Source organism: Dendropsophus ebraccatus, chromosome 2 (genome assembly GCF_027789765.1).
Source record: "Dendropsophus ebraccatus isolate aDenEbr1 chromosome 2, aDenEbr1.pat, whole genome shotgun sequence".
Lineage (NCBI taxonomy): Eukaryota > Metazoa > Chordata > Amphibia > Anura > Hylidae > Dendropsophus > Dendropsophus ebraccatus.
Window position 1 is genome coordinate 128,163,001 of NC_091455.1, and position 13,468 is coordinate 128,176,468.

The 13,468-nt window shown below is 40.5% G+C and overlaps 1 protein-coding gene across 1 annotated transcript in view; it reads left to right on the top strand.

The window, feature by feature from the left end:
- The window catches only part of ADCY2 (adenylate cyclase 2), a 296,028-nt gene that overhangs the window by 82,632 nt on the left and 199,928 nt on the right, over positions 1-13,468 (top strand). Inside the window, exon 2 of the mRNA XM_069959683.1 lies at positions 10,563-10,760. Coding sequence (XP_069815784.1) covers positions 10,563-10,760 — 198 coding nt within the window. The remainder of the gene's footprint in view (positions 1-10,562; positions 10,761-13,468) is intronic.

Below are 13,468 nucleotides of genomic sequence, written 5' to 3' on the forward strand. Positions count from 1 at the left end.
AAGGGCATGCCTCAGCCAGCCAGGCATTTGCTGTCACTGTTTTGCAAGTATTGCAGCTGCCACTGTTACATAGGCATTGTGGCTGTCACTGCTAGGGAGGGTCACTTTGAAGTTCTCAACATTCAAAATTGCTGATTTATTAGGCATGTTGTATCAGTATTTTTTTTTTAAATGTTTTTATTACAGATTTTTCCCATAAAAGTTTAAATTCCCATTGCCCGTCACCCACCTCTCAGAGCCCCCCAACCCAACAATCATAATATTAGCTTAACAATACCATGGAAGTACACAAAATATAAGGCACTTTACTACATGACAGGTGGAGAGTACAACATCTGATGTATCCATGCCTCAAATGCATGGAAGAACATGATGTCAACTAAGGCTAATAAAAAGGGTCCAACCAGGCACCACAGAAGGGGCATAAAATAAGTGAGGCTTCTGGTACAAGTAATGTTGCAAAGCAGAACTGAGTTTTTCCTTGACTCATAATTGTAACAGTTATTCACTGTGTGGCTTAAACAGGGGAAGTTGGTTGAAATCACATATGTCACTTATGCAGGATGTGCTTGAAAGAAAAGCACATCACAAACCAGAGAAATTTGTTTAATTTAAAGGGGTAGTGTGGTGCTCAACATTTATTCCTTAAATAACACACATTACAAAGTTATACAACTTTGTAATGTGTGTTATTTAAGTGAATGTCCCCCTTTCCTTTGTTCCCCCCACCCCCCGAAGTGTGGTGCATTATACTCACAGAATTACTGTCGACCCCGGCCTCCATCTTGCGACAATAACGTAATCTTCAGTAGGCCGGCCGGACCGTTCCAGCCGTCCCTCATGCCGGCCCCCCTCTGGTGCATCATCAGCTGCTCAGCCGTAATTGGGGTCGATAGTAATTCTGTGAGTATAATGCACCACACTTCCAGGGGAGGGGGAAACACAGGGAAGAGGGCCATTCACTTAAATAACACACATTACAAAGTTGTATAAATGGGAATAAATGTGTAGCACCGCACTACCCCTTTAAGAACATTTTGGTCCCTAGCCACAAGACTCCCAACTACATGTGCAGGTATGTTGAGAGTGTTTATGCAGTGTGCGTAATATATGCTATGCATAGTACGTGTTTATGTGGTATCTGTGTATAGTGTATCAAGTATGTGTGAGATTTGCTGCATGTGTGTCTTCTAAACCTATGCTGGCCAAGTGGCAGTATTTTACATGTCAGATGGGCAACTGGCCAATGCATTGTAGCAACAATAGTAATTGCCTGAATTCAAAGTGACCAAGTGCTGTTGGATATCCTGGACTTGATTTACAAAAATGATGAAAATTAGATCCTACTTAATCCTTTTTGATATGCAAATGAGGCCATCATTCTAAGAAGGACATCAGTGCACCGAGCCAATCCTGAATAAGGTCAGGATTCACCAAAAATGCACTGTGGATGAAGTTGGAAAATTAGCTTCTTGCTTCGCTTCCCTAACCCTTTAGGAAAATAAAAACAGGTTATTGCATTTTAACTTGTTGTTAGTTTCCCTTTAAAGTGAATATATCACCTATTTTTTAATAATCAAACCAGATACTAATATTCCTTTATTCTTAGCTTTTTTAAGATTTAAAGTGTCACTGTCATTATGACTTTCCAAATCGAAATTAACAGTACATGTGAAATAAAGCAAGTTTGCAATTTACATTCCTTATTTTCTTTGTTGTTATCAAGCTGTAAAACAAAGCTGAACTTACCAGAAATCCAGCTCCAGTCTTCAGATGGCAGGTTTTCTGACTGGTTGAAAAAACAGACTAAACACAGGAATTCCGGCCAGTACAGAGAGTCACGGCTCAATGTGTCAGTCAATCACATGACTGCCTTCTCTCTGTGAGCACTCAGATGGCCTGGGATACACGGTACTTCCTGTTTTCTCAATGTTTCCTGTGTTTTGAGAAAAAAAAAAGAAAGTTCCGTGTTTTCCATGATAACCACAAAAAAAATAATAGTTAATGTAAATTGCAAACTTGCTTTTTATCACATCTACTGTTGATATAGATTTTGAAAGTTATAACGACAGGTACACTTTAAAACATATAGCGGTAAAATCAACTCTGAAGTGTTTTCTGTGGGTAGAAGTACTTGTCTATGGTCTTGGTCTTTGTTTTTGGTCTTTTAGCACAGGCTCTCTCAGTGAACACCCATTGGATGTGGATTCTTTCTGAAATAGAAACACAGCCTTCCATTCTAATCCCCCAAATCTGGCAATGTACTGCATAAAACAAATACAATCAGTACATCCTAAAATGTACTGTTATTTATTGATTGCTAAACATCGCCAGGGGGGCTTCAAGTATAAGTGTAAAAGTAAAAAAAAACAAAGTGTAATAATTAAAAAAAAAAAAAACCTCCCCTAATAAAAGTTTTCCCATGTTATAAATTAAAGAATAATGAATAAACATGTTTGTTATCGCCGCGTGCGTAATCGCCCAAACTTATAATTTATCATATTCCTGATCTTGCACGGTCAACGGCGTAAGCGAAAGTGTAATGTGCAAAAAAAGCGCATGCGTAATGTGTAATGCGCATTTTTGGTCGCATTAAATCCAGAAAAATGTTAATAAAAATCAATCAAAAAGTCGCATATGTGCAATCAAGGTACCGATAGAAAGTAAAGATCATGGCGTAAAAAATTAGACCTCACACAGCCCCATAGACCAAGGGATAACAGCGCTATAAGCCTGGGAATAGAGCGATTTTAAGGAACATATATTTGTTAACAATGGTTTGAATTTTTTGCAAGCCATCAGATACAATAAAAGTTATACATGTTGCATATCGTTGTAATCGTAACAACTTGAGGAACATATATAACAAGTCAGTTTTACCCCAGGGTGAGCGGCGTAAAAAGCAAAACCCTCCAAATAAAAGAAATGCGTTTGTTTTTGTTTTTTTCAATTTTACCACATATTTAATTCTTTTTTTGTTTTGCAGTGTACTTTATGAAAAAATTCAGCCTGTCATTGCAAAGTACAATTAGTGCTGCAAAAAAATAAGGGCTCATGTGGGTCTCTAGGTGAAAAAATGCAACTGCTATGGCCTTTTAAGCACAAGGAGGAGAAAACGAAAACAAAATTGGCCCGGTCCTCTAAGGGTTAAACAGTTAAGATACCTGGCAATGGAGGTCACTCCTTGAAAGCTATTAGCTGTGGCCCTTGGCTCATTCCACAAATAGCAGCTGCTGTTTTGAAATAACAGCCGTTATTTGCCGCAAAATGACAACCATCCAAAAAAAAGTCCATCAAGCAGCCAAAAAGAGACGTTGTGTGGTTGTGGCCTTACAGAGCTCTAAATATATAAAATATAATTTCATTGCTTTTTAAATTATCTTTTCCACAGATTTTTCACAGTTCTGATCATTGTTCATTTCACATTGTCATCAGACGCTCTCAATCATTCAGCTACTTGTTGCCTGCTGCTGTATGAAATTGCTTAATTAAATTATGTTCCAAAATCTGGTGTGTATTAATTATCAAGTGACAGTTCATGCTGCTAGATCATAGTGAGTTGTAGACTCACTGGAATTAAGAATGATGAACTGTATGGAACTGTGAATGTTCATAGTAAAAAAAAAAAAATCAGTTTTATTATAGAATCATAGAATTTTTCAAAAATACAGAATGTGGTATGATCAATAAAAAGTATCATCTGAAATTAAACAGTTTGTGAAAGCATTTTTCATTACAGATGAGCATTTTTTTAATTCGCTTTGGAGTGTTTGTGAATTTTTACCAAATAATTTGCAAACCGTTAACCTAGTCTTAGCTAAATCCTTTTATCTACAATAATACACAGTAGATTCATAAAACAGCTGTTCCTTTAACAGTGCCAAAAACTGGAAAATCTCAAAGTGTCAAAAATGTCAATCTTCCGCCAGTCAAGCTTTGCAGTTTCCTTCTGGTCATTGGTGGACCAACGGCATAAGATAAAGTTTTCCCAGGACAGTATTGAATGTTGGTGAATCAGCAACAGCAGTAGCATTCTTCTTGATCCAGAGGAGCTTAGCACAGACACCTGGAAGTGGAAGCAACAGCAGTAGTAGTTCCTCCCTGTTGGGCTTAAAACAGACTGTTGACAGTGGAAACTGTAACATGACTTTCAATCCTTTTGACCTTCTCAGAAAAGAAAGAAAGCCTCGAATGAATATTTGTACACATATAAAGAAACCTGAAACTTTCAAGTGATGTTTCTGTAATCTTATAGTGGAGCTAAATGGGCCATTTAACCACCAAAAAATGGAAATTAACACCTAGTCAAGTAGGATATATTGACCAGTGTATGTAAGAAACACCATTAGAGATACCAATGCCCTCGCAAAGTACATGAAATAAAGATAAGAAAATTAGGGTTGTGTGAAATAGTTAATAGTTTATTGTACAAATGAAGGCCTCTGACAGTTAGGCAAGTCCCTGACAGGGAGCCAGGTCTCCTATGATTATTTACAGATAGGCCAGAAGACAGTTCTAGTGTACAGCTATTTGAGGGGATATCCAGTCTCGACTTGTGTGGGCCCGTATGCAACCAGATTGTCCCTATTAGTACCAAGTTTTTACAGACTACTGTCAGTCCACTTGCTATCGTCCATGGACCACAATTCAATTTAACGTCCAGATGAGCTCCCATGTGTTAACTATAACCAGAGAAAGCGATGAATATTGCTATCAAACTAAGTGACAACATGCCTGGTGCCACACACTCTATCTGTCAGGCCACAGATGTAACCTGACGGGGGCGTCCATTGGTTAACTTTACCAAGAGAAAGCAATAGATGTTGCTATTGAAGCAAGTGACATTAATCCTGGTGCCATACACTAAATCAAACAGGCCAATAATGTAACCTGGCAGGGGCTTCGCTGGCTTAACTTCAAGAGAAAGCAATGGATGTTGTTATTGAACTTAGTGAAAACGAGCCTGTTGCCACTCACTGAATCTGACAGGCCACAAATGTAACCTGATGGGGGTTTCTCTGTGTTAACATCACAAAGTGAAAGCAATGGATGTTGCTATTAAAGTGACAACAATCCTGGTCTGGTGCACAAACCAGAAGGTAAGACAAACTAATAGGTGCATCCTCTACATAAAGCTAGACACACAATGAAAACATTTAAAAAAACACCCATAAGGGTGAAGATGTACAAAGAAGCAGATATAATATACTAACTTCTATACCAGAGAGCCACCTAAATAATATTATGGGATCCGCAATAAGTAAATAAATAGAGGTCTTGATGCTATTTCCTACTTATTCCTAATAAAGTGCCAAATGCAAAATAACCTTAAATATATGTACATATCAATAAGTTGTACCATAATTTCATGTATATGCATAAACCAATAAACCAAGTAATAAGGTGCTGATACACAATCTAAACCTCCTGCAGTGATAATGCATAAGAAAAATAAATAAAACACCAATATAATGTGTAAACCTCCCACAATAATATAGAGAACCTAATAGACAAAAAAACAACATATCCCCAGAAAATTGGTTATGTAATCCCCCCCCCCCACCACACACACACACACACACACACACACACACACACACAGCATGAAAATAGGCAATAGGACCCCAATGCAATGATCCTTAGCAATAGTCTAGCTTATATATCATAAATACAGGAAATCATATAATTCATTGTCAATACTTTACCAATTCAGCTGGGGTGAGAAAATCACACATGTGGTCTATTCGTACATGGCTGTTGGTGGTGTGCGTTCCATCTACAGCGCATGTCAGGAAGTGATAAACTATTAATGCGTTCCATGGTACGCTCCACACATCTAACAATATCATGCGTTCCACAACACGCTATGCGTGCCTCATGACATCACTGCTCATGCGGATATAGGGGGAGATTTATCAACGGGATTATTCTAGATGTGGTCTATTTCTGCTTTGGCAAGAATAGACTGGTCTATTTAAAGTGCAATTTACTATCAGGGATAAGCCTGGTCTATTTTCTGTGGTGCAGATTTGTTTGGCTCAGAATTGTCTCTAAATAGTCTCAGAATTGTCTCTAAATGGTCTCATTGGCCCAGGTTCGCCTCCTAGGTAATGAGCATTTTCTTCTCCCTTTCTTTTTCAGATACCGGCATGCAGAGGATTACGTTGGATTCGTTTGGACTACGTCGATGACCGGCGGACTTTACTATTCAATAAAATGGTCAATGAGGGGTGTGGGGGTGTTTTTATTTGAATAAAAACATTTTCTTGGTGTGTTGTGTTTTCTTTCATTACTTTACAGACTTGGCATTATTACCGAATGCCACCAGGGGTACTGGGAAGAGCCGGGTGCCAGTGGTCCCGGAGCGTCAAAATTGGCGCTCCTGGACTGGGCGGCAGCAGGCTGGTAATATTAAGGCTGGGGAGGGCCAAAACTAATGGCTCTTCCCACCCTGGTGTTTCTAGGCTGCTGTTGTTTGGTTTTTAACCCGGCTGGTTATGGAAAAGGGGGGGGGGGATCCTATGCTTTTTTTTTTTTTTTTTTTAATAAATAAATTTTAAAAAAACGCATAGGATCCCTCCTCTTTCCATAACCAGCCGGGTTAAAAACCAAGCAACAGCAGCCTGGTTACACCAGGGTGGGAAGAGCCATTGGTTTAGGCCCTCCCCAGCCTTAATATTACCAGCCTGCTGCCGCCCAGTCCAGGAGCGCCAATTTTGACGCTTCGGGACCACTGGCACCCGGCTCTTCCCAGTACCCCTGGTGGCATTGGGTACTAGGGTAATAATGGGGGAGTTAGTGTTAGCCATTTTATACCGGCTAACACTAAGCCCCGACTTAGTAATGGATTCCGTCTATCAGACAGCTTCCACTACTAAGTCTGTAAAGTAATGAAAGAAAACGCAACACACCTAGAAATTTTTTTTATTCAAATAAAAACACCCCCACACCCCTCGCTGACCATTTTATTGAACAGTAAAGTCCAACGGTCATCGACGTAGTCCAAACGAATCTGACGTAATCCTCTGCATGACGGTATCTGAAAAAGAAAAGACACAAGCAAAAACAAATAGCAAGTAACGGGTTTAGTCCCAGGGAGCCAGACTGTAACTCCCATGCCTATGCTGGAGGTCACCCAGCTTTCCCAGCATCCTGTAAGGTTAACCGTTACAGAATCCTGGGAAAGCTGGGTGACCTTCAGCATGGGCATGGGAGTTACAGTCTGGCTCCCAGGGACCTGCTGAGTCTTTCTCGGCAGTTGCTAGTAGTCCCAAAATGTCCCGGTAAGCCCCACCCCCCATTACGGTAAGCCCCACCCCTGAAATCGCCCCTTACACTCCGTGGACCGGGTGCACTTCACCCGACCCACGGAGAAAACTGGCTCCACATTATAGGTGGTGAAATAGACCACCTCTAGTGTGGAGTAAGTTTGCGACACGTGCGACTATTTTAGATAGTCGCACATGATAAATCATGCTTACTTTCAGCGTAAGCTGAAGTAGGCATGATCAGTCTATGTTGGGGAAAAGTCGCAAAATTTTGCGCAGCTATCTGGTTGCTCAAACTTTTTTTGTGACTTTTCCACTCCAAAAAAAAAGGTGTAAATGTTTGCTAAATCTCCCCCATAGTCTCTATGCTTTTCACCACTGATCTGTTTAATACACTGCTAAATACATTGGTATATAAATATCAAAACCTAGGTATACAATACACATCATGAACATAACCCATCCCCATATCACAGAGCCCAATTTTCAACCTAAAAATTATCACCATATCTTGGATAGCTCCCGTATACCATCCTGAACCTGAACTATAGTACCTGTGCTTATACAGACTATGGTACACTTGCGCAGATTCCCACTTTGTATTTTACCATATCAAATGGCATCAACGTATATTCCCAATGTGCATTTCATTGTACCTACTATCTCCAATAGTTCTAAAAAGGGTTAAACATATATTTACTTTGGTTGACCCTTGCGGCGATTATCACAATGTCTAATTCATTCAACGATTATGTCTAGTAGTGTCTAGTAGTGAGTTAACATCATGCGGTTACATCAATGCAACAAATAACACAGTATCAACCTATTAGTATCTGCCAAGATTAGAGATGAGCGAACCTGGAGCATGCTCGAGTCCATCTGAACCCGAACTTTCGGCATTTGATTAGCGGTGGCTGCTGAAGTTGGATAAAGCCCTAAGGTTATGTGGAAAACATGGATATAGTCATTGGCTGTATCCATGTTTTCCAGACAACCTTAGAGCTTTATCCAAGTTCAGCAGCCACCACTAATCAAATGCTGAATGTTCGGGTTCGGATGGACTCGAACCCGAACCAGGTTCACTCATCTCTAGCCAAGATTCTTTTGGTTGACTAATAAGCAATCCCTTGTTTGTATTAACGTTATCCAGTAAGTAATCCCCGATTTACACACTGCTACGGCAATTATATCTAAATCACATGATTAGTTACCAGTTACCAATTATACATATTAGATAGTCCCCCCCACAATCAACCATCGGATAGAAATAATTCTGATAATAACAAATTCTATAAATCCCTGCGGCGAATACCAGCAAGATTTTTGACTACCAACATGATTCTTAAAGACAATGATTTGTACGGTGAATATCTACCAACATAATTCTTAGCAATAACAATTTCTACATGTCCCTGCGGCGATCATCTAAATTGGACAATACATAACATGATTTTGGACCATAGCAATTTTCGACCTGTATATAAATGCATAATCAATCAAAAATGAAACAAGTCCTACTGATCCATGTCCCTAAATACATGTCATGTGCCCCGCAGCGACACAGGTTGGAACATATCTTCCTATTCTAATGAATATACCATATAAACCATAATTTTTTCTATTTGATCCATGGATCCCACTGTATCTAATACAGATTTTTGAATCCATATATCCACACCCGCCAGCCATGTTCATCCACTAGCCTGTGTCCCAGACAGATCCAGATCTTCACACGTGTGACTGTCCCAGCCATTGGTGGATTAACTTTACCATAGGCCCTGGGCTGTTCACCAAGTCTGGCCCCCCCCACCCCCATTTAACTATGGCAGCACTAGCCTGGCGTTCATAGTACAGGACAGATAATGTCATGATGCCCTGATTTGCGCAAAATTGCCATTAAAAAAAAACTGTGATTTTTGCAAATCATGGCGGAAGTGTAGCCAGGAGACAGTACACCACTGAAAGTATAAGTCTTTTTGGGTGGTCATGGGCCCCCCAGGAGCTCAGGACCCCGGGCTGCCGCCCAAAATGCCCCTATTATAATCCACTACTGGTCCCAGCCCCTGGCCTGGTGCCACACACTGGATCCATCAGCCCACAGATACTGGGTGACTTTACCCAGAAAAAGCAAAAGATGTTGTTGGAAAAAACGATGTGACACACAACCTGGTGACAAACACTTTATTTGACAGCAACAGCCACAGGTGCAAAATCACAGGGGTTACAAAGGGTGCCCCACAAGGGTTAAAAGGTGTGGTAAAACTTGAAGGAGGGTTGGAAAGGGATAAATGATACTTTGAAAGTGTTGGATGGCATTTGGAACGGGCTGCATGGTGTTTGGAATGGGTTAATGGTACTTGACATACTGTTCACCTGCAGTGTACAGCTTGCACATACACAGTAAATGGAAGGCTACTGGACCACAAGAACTCCTGTCCCTTACTCTCCTCTACCTCTCTCTGCTTTTTTCCTATACCTCTCTCTCCCTTCTCTTTCCCTTCCTGTCACTAAGCTGCCTGTTGTGATCCTTCTCTCCCCTAAACACACAGCTGACTGCACCCTCCAGAAAGTGCATCACTAAATGTACAGTGTGAGGGGTGGTGGGGATAATCCCTTATACCCGCCCACTTACTGTAGCCTAAGTAAACATGAGTATCCGCCATGTTTAGCAAATTTTAAAATGGAGCGTGTGGAAATTTTCTTAGTTAAACAATTTTTTCAATTAAACTTTGCTGTGAAATAAACTTTGTTTTCTCCTAATTTTGACGATTTAACTACCAAGGATAAATAAAATAGTATGTGACAGCTAGTGTTAAAGGGGTTATCCAGGGTTAGAAAAACATCACAAAATGCACCGTCCTTGTCCCCAAATTGCGTGTGATACTACAACAAAGCTCTATTTTTCTGATGGAACTGAGCTGCAATACAACACACAAGGTTTGTTCAGTTTTTGCAAGAAAACATATATGTTTTTCGGATCTTGGATAAACAATTTGACCTGTTTGTTGTGACTAGTCACAGTATTTAAGATAAGAAGATTTTACATTTTGGTTTTGTGCCTGTGTAAGGACAGAGAATTGATCACATTTGTTACCCCTTTTTGCTGTAGTGCTGATCACATGGCTTGCTTTGTGGTGCAATCAACAGATTTCTCCAGTCTGAATAAAAGGTAGCTTAGTATAGGCCATTAAGGTATGATTGGTAGGTGTTTGCCAAAAAACTTTAGATGCTACTGAAAATATATTGCCTATATTGAATTTTATTTGATTTCTATGTTTTTAATTTCTTTTGCAGGTAATTGAAGACCATGTGGCATTTTTAATAACGGTTCCAACAGCCATAGCAATATTCTTTGCTGTATTTGTCCTCGTGTGTATAGAATCTGTATTCAAGAAGCTCCTAAGAATTTTTTCATTGGTCATCTGGGTATGTCTTGTGTCAATGGGATATCTCTTCATGTGTTTTGGAGGTATAATATTACCCTGGGATCAGGTATGTATTAAACATTATATTTATAATAAGGTTTATATCTCATTATATTTAACTGCCTCTTTTGTCACATCCTCTGCAGCCCTAGTTAGTCTCTTTACCTATGTGTGCAGGCATATTGCCTAGAACTGTTATGCAGGCTGGTTCTTGGTAGCTCTGCTTCCTCAGTTACCATAGCTTAGTTCTCATGTCTTCTTCCACAAACATACATAGAAAGTAGTCCATCACACACAGCTCCAGAGATGTCACTAATTTCAAATACAGTACTCCCTTTTGGTTTCTTTTACAAAGGCATTGTAATTGTGAGCCTGTATTAAAGGGATACTCCGGCGGGGGGTCCGCTCAGCCAGTCAGTGACAGAGGCGGGATCTGAGCGGACTTGCAACGGATCTTGCCTCCGTCACTGACTGGCTGAGCGGACCTGACGTCACGTCTCGGGCCCGCGTCAGACACCAGGAAGCGGCTGGAAATCGGGGACCGGAGCGCCGCGATCCGGGACCCGCTGCTGGAACCGGGGAGGTGAGTGGACGTCTTTTCTCTCAGCCACCTCATCTCCGGTCCCAGAGAAAAAATGCCCCCCCCCGCCGGAGTACCCTTTTAATGTACCTGCCCCTTAAAATTGTCAGAATCAAGTATATCACAGTTTTCTTTCAGAAACACAGGTACACAGTTACTTAAGAAAGCAGTCAAGTTTTATCTATGCAGGACATTCCGTTTAACCTATTTTAAATAATTTTATATAGCATATTACACATCATTTTCATGTAAGCACAACCAGGCTTGTTTTCAAATGTTTTCAAATTCAGGTTTTCAGAAATGATAACCTATTTTGTTTTCTGGCTGGATGTCTGCTGCAGTATGTGGCTATAAACGGCTGGCCTGGTGCTGGCTGCTGCTGTTTTCTGCTTTACACTGCTTGACTGGTGCTGGCTACAGCTGTATACTGCTGGACTGGTGCTGGCCATTGCTGGACTGGTGCTGGCTACCGATTTATGGTGGTTTTAGTCGTCTCCCTACAGGAGCCAACCCTTGGCTAGGCCCTTTCCTGGAGGCATATCTGGCTAGTCCCATGTTTTGAGACTCTTAAATGAGGCTACATGGACTCTTTTTTCCATATTTGCTTTATACTACCAGACGGATGCTGGCTGCTGCTATACACTACTGGACTGGTGCTGGCTGCCGCTGTATGATGCTTGACTGATGCTGGCTGCAGCTGTATTCTGCTAGACTGGTGCTGGTTGCTGCTGTATACCTCTGATTCTGGCTGCCACTGTATGCTGCTGGACAGGTGCTGGCTGCTGCTGGGTGCTTAAAGGGCTGGAGTGTGTCTTCTCCCGGCTCGTTCCCCTGATTGGTATGGGTCAGAACAATCAAACCCAGACCAATCAAAACTTTTTACAAATAAAGGCAAAAGTGGGTCAGCACTTCCAATAAAAGTTTCTTCTTTATTTCTTACTCCATTAAAAGCGAACAAAAGGCAGATACAAAAAAGTGGGGAAAATACACATCTGACGCGTTTCTGGCTATACGCCCTTAATCATAGATTCATGTTCATGTTCTATGATTAAGGGCGTATAGCCAGAAACGCGTCAGATGTGTATTTTCCCCACTTTTTTGTATCTGCCTTTTGTTCGCTTTTAATGGAGTAAGAAATAAAGAAGAAACTTTTATTGGAAGTGCTGACCCACTTTTGCCTTTATTTGTATACCTTCACATTGGTCGTGCACTGGCTGGGTGAGCTGAGTCTACTAATTACGTTAAAACTTTTTACAAGTCTCTGACATTTAAAAAGTTTTGCCAAACGACAGTACCACTTTAAGCCTTAGACATCCACGACCCTGTTGCTGGTTCACTGATTGTTCTGCCTTAAACCACTTTTATTAAAGGGATCCAATAAGTACAATTGTGCTGATATGGTTCCCAGAAACATTGTATAGAGCTAATGCGCAGCTGGCGGCATGTACCAGCCATAGCTGCAGCAGTAGCTTTAGTAAGGAGAAAAAGTACTTCTGCTGCACAAGGCAGGGAGAGGGGCAGAAACTAGTCATCTGGGTGGGGAGCCACTGCTTTCTGCCTTTCAGCGTGCTCTGCAGGAAGGATTGACAGGCAGAGAGAGTGCTGATTGGTTCCCTTTAAGTACTAACCACTTTTACTAGAAACATCCCTCAATATGTACTGTTTTAGAGGTATCTGACCTCATTGTCCTGCTATTACAATTTGTCCCCTGTCAAAAGATTGTTATACTTTTATATAAAATGATGAGTCAGAATCAAAATATTCAGTCATTCAAAGAAGTTATTAGGTTTCAGGATGCCTGCATATTTCTTTTTTTTTTGTTCAGACAATGTAATTTTAAATGTTATCATTGGTATGAATGGCATTATATTTATTTCCTTTCTAGGGCTGTTTTCATAAAATAAGGAATGTAAGGAAAACTTTACTAATAGTAATGCTTTTATACCATAATTATAGTTTTTTTATGTTTGTTTGGTATTTTTATTTAACCCCTTGAGGACCAAGCCCAAAATGACCCAGTGGACCGCGCAAATTTTAATTTTCGCATTTTCATTTTATCCTCTCTAGCACTTTCATTTTTCTATTTACAGGGCCATGTAAGGGCTTGTTTTCTCAGTAATAGTTGTACTTTATAATGGCGTCTTTCATTCTACCATGACATGTATGACAGAACCCCATAAATATTATTTATGAAA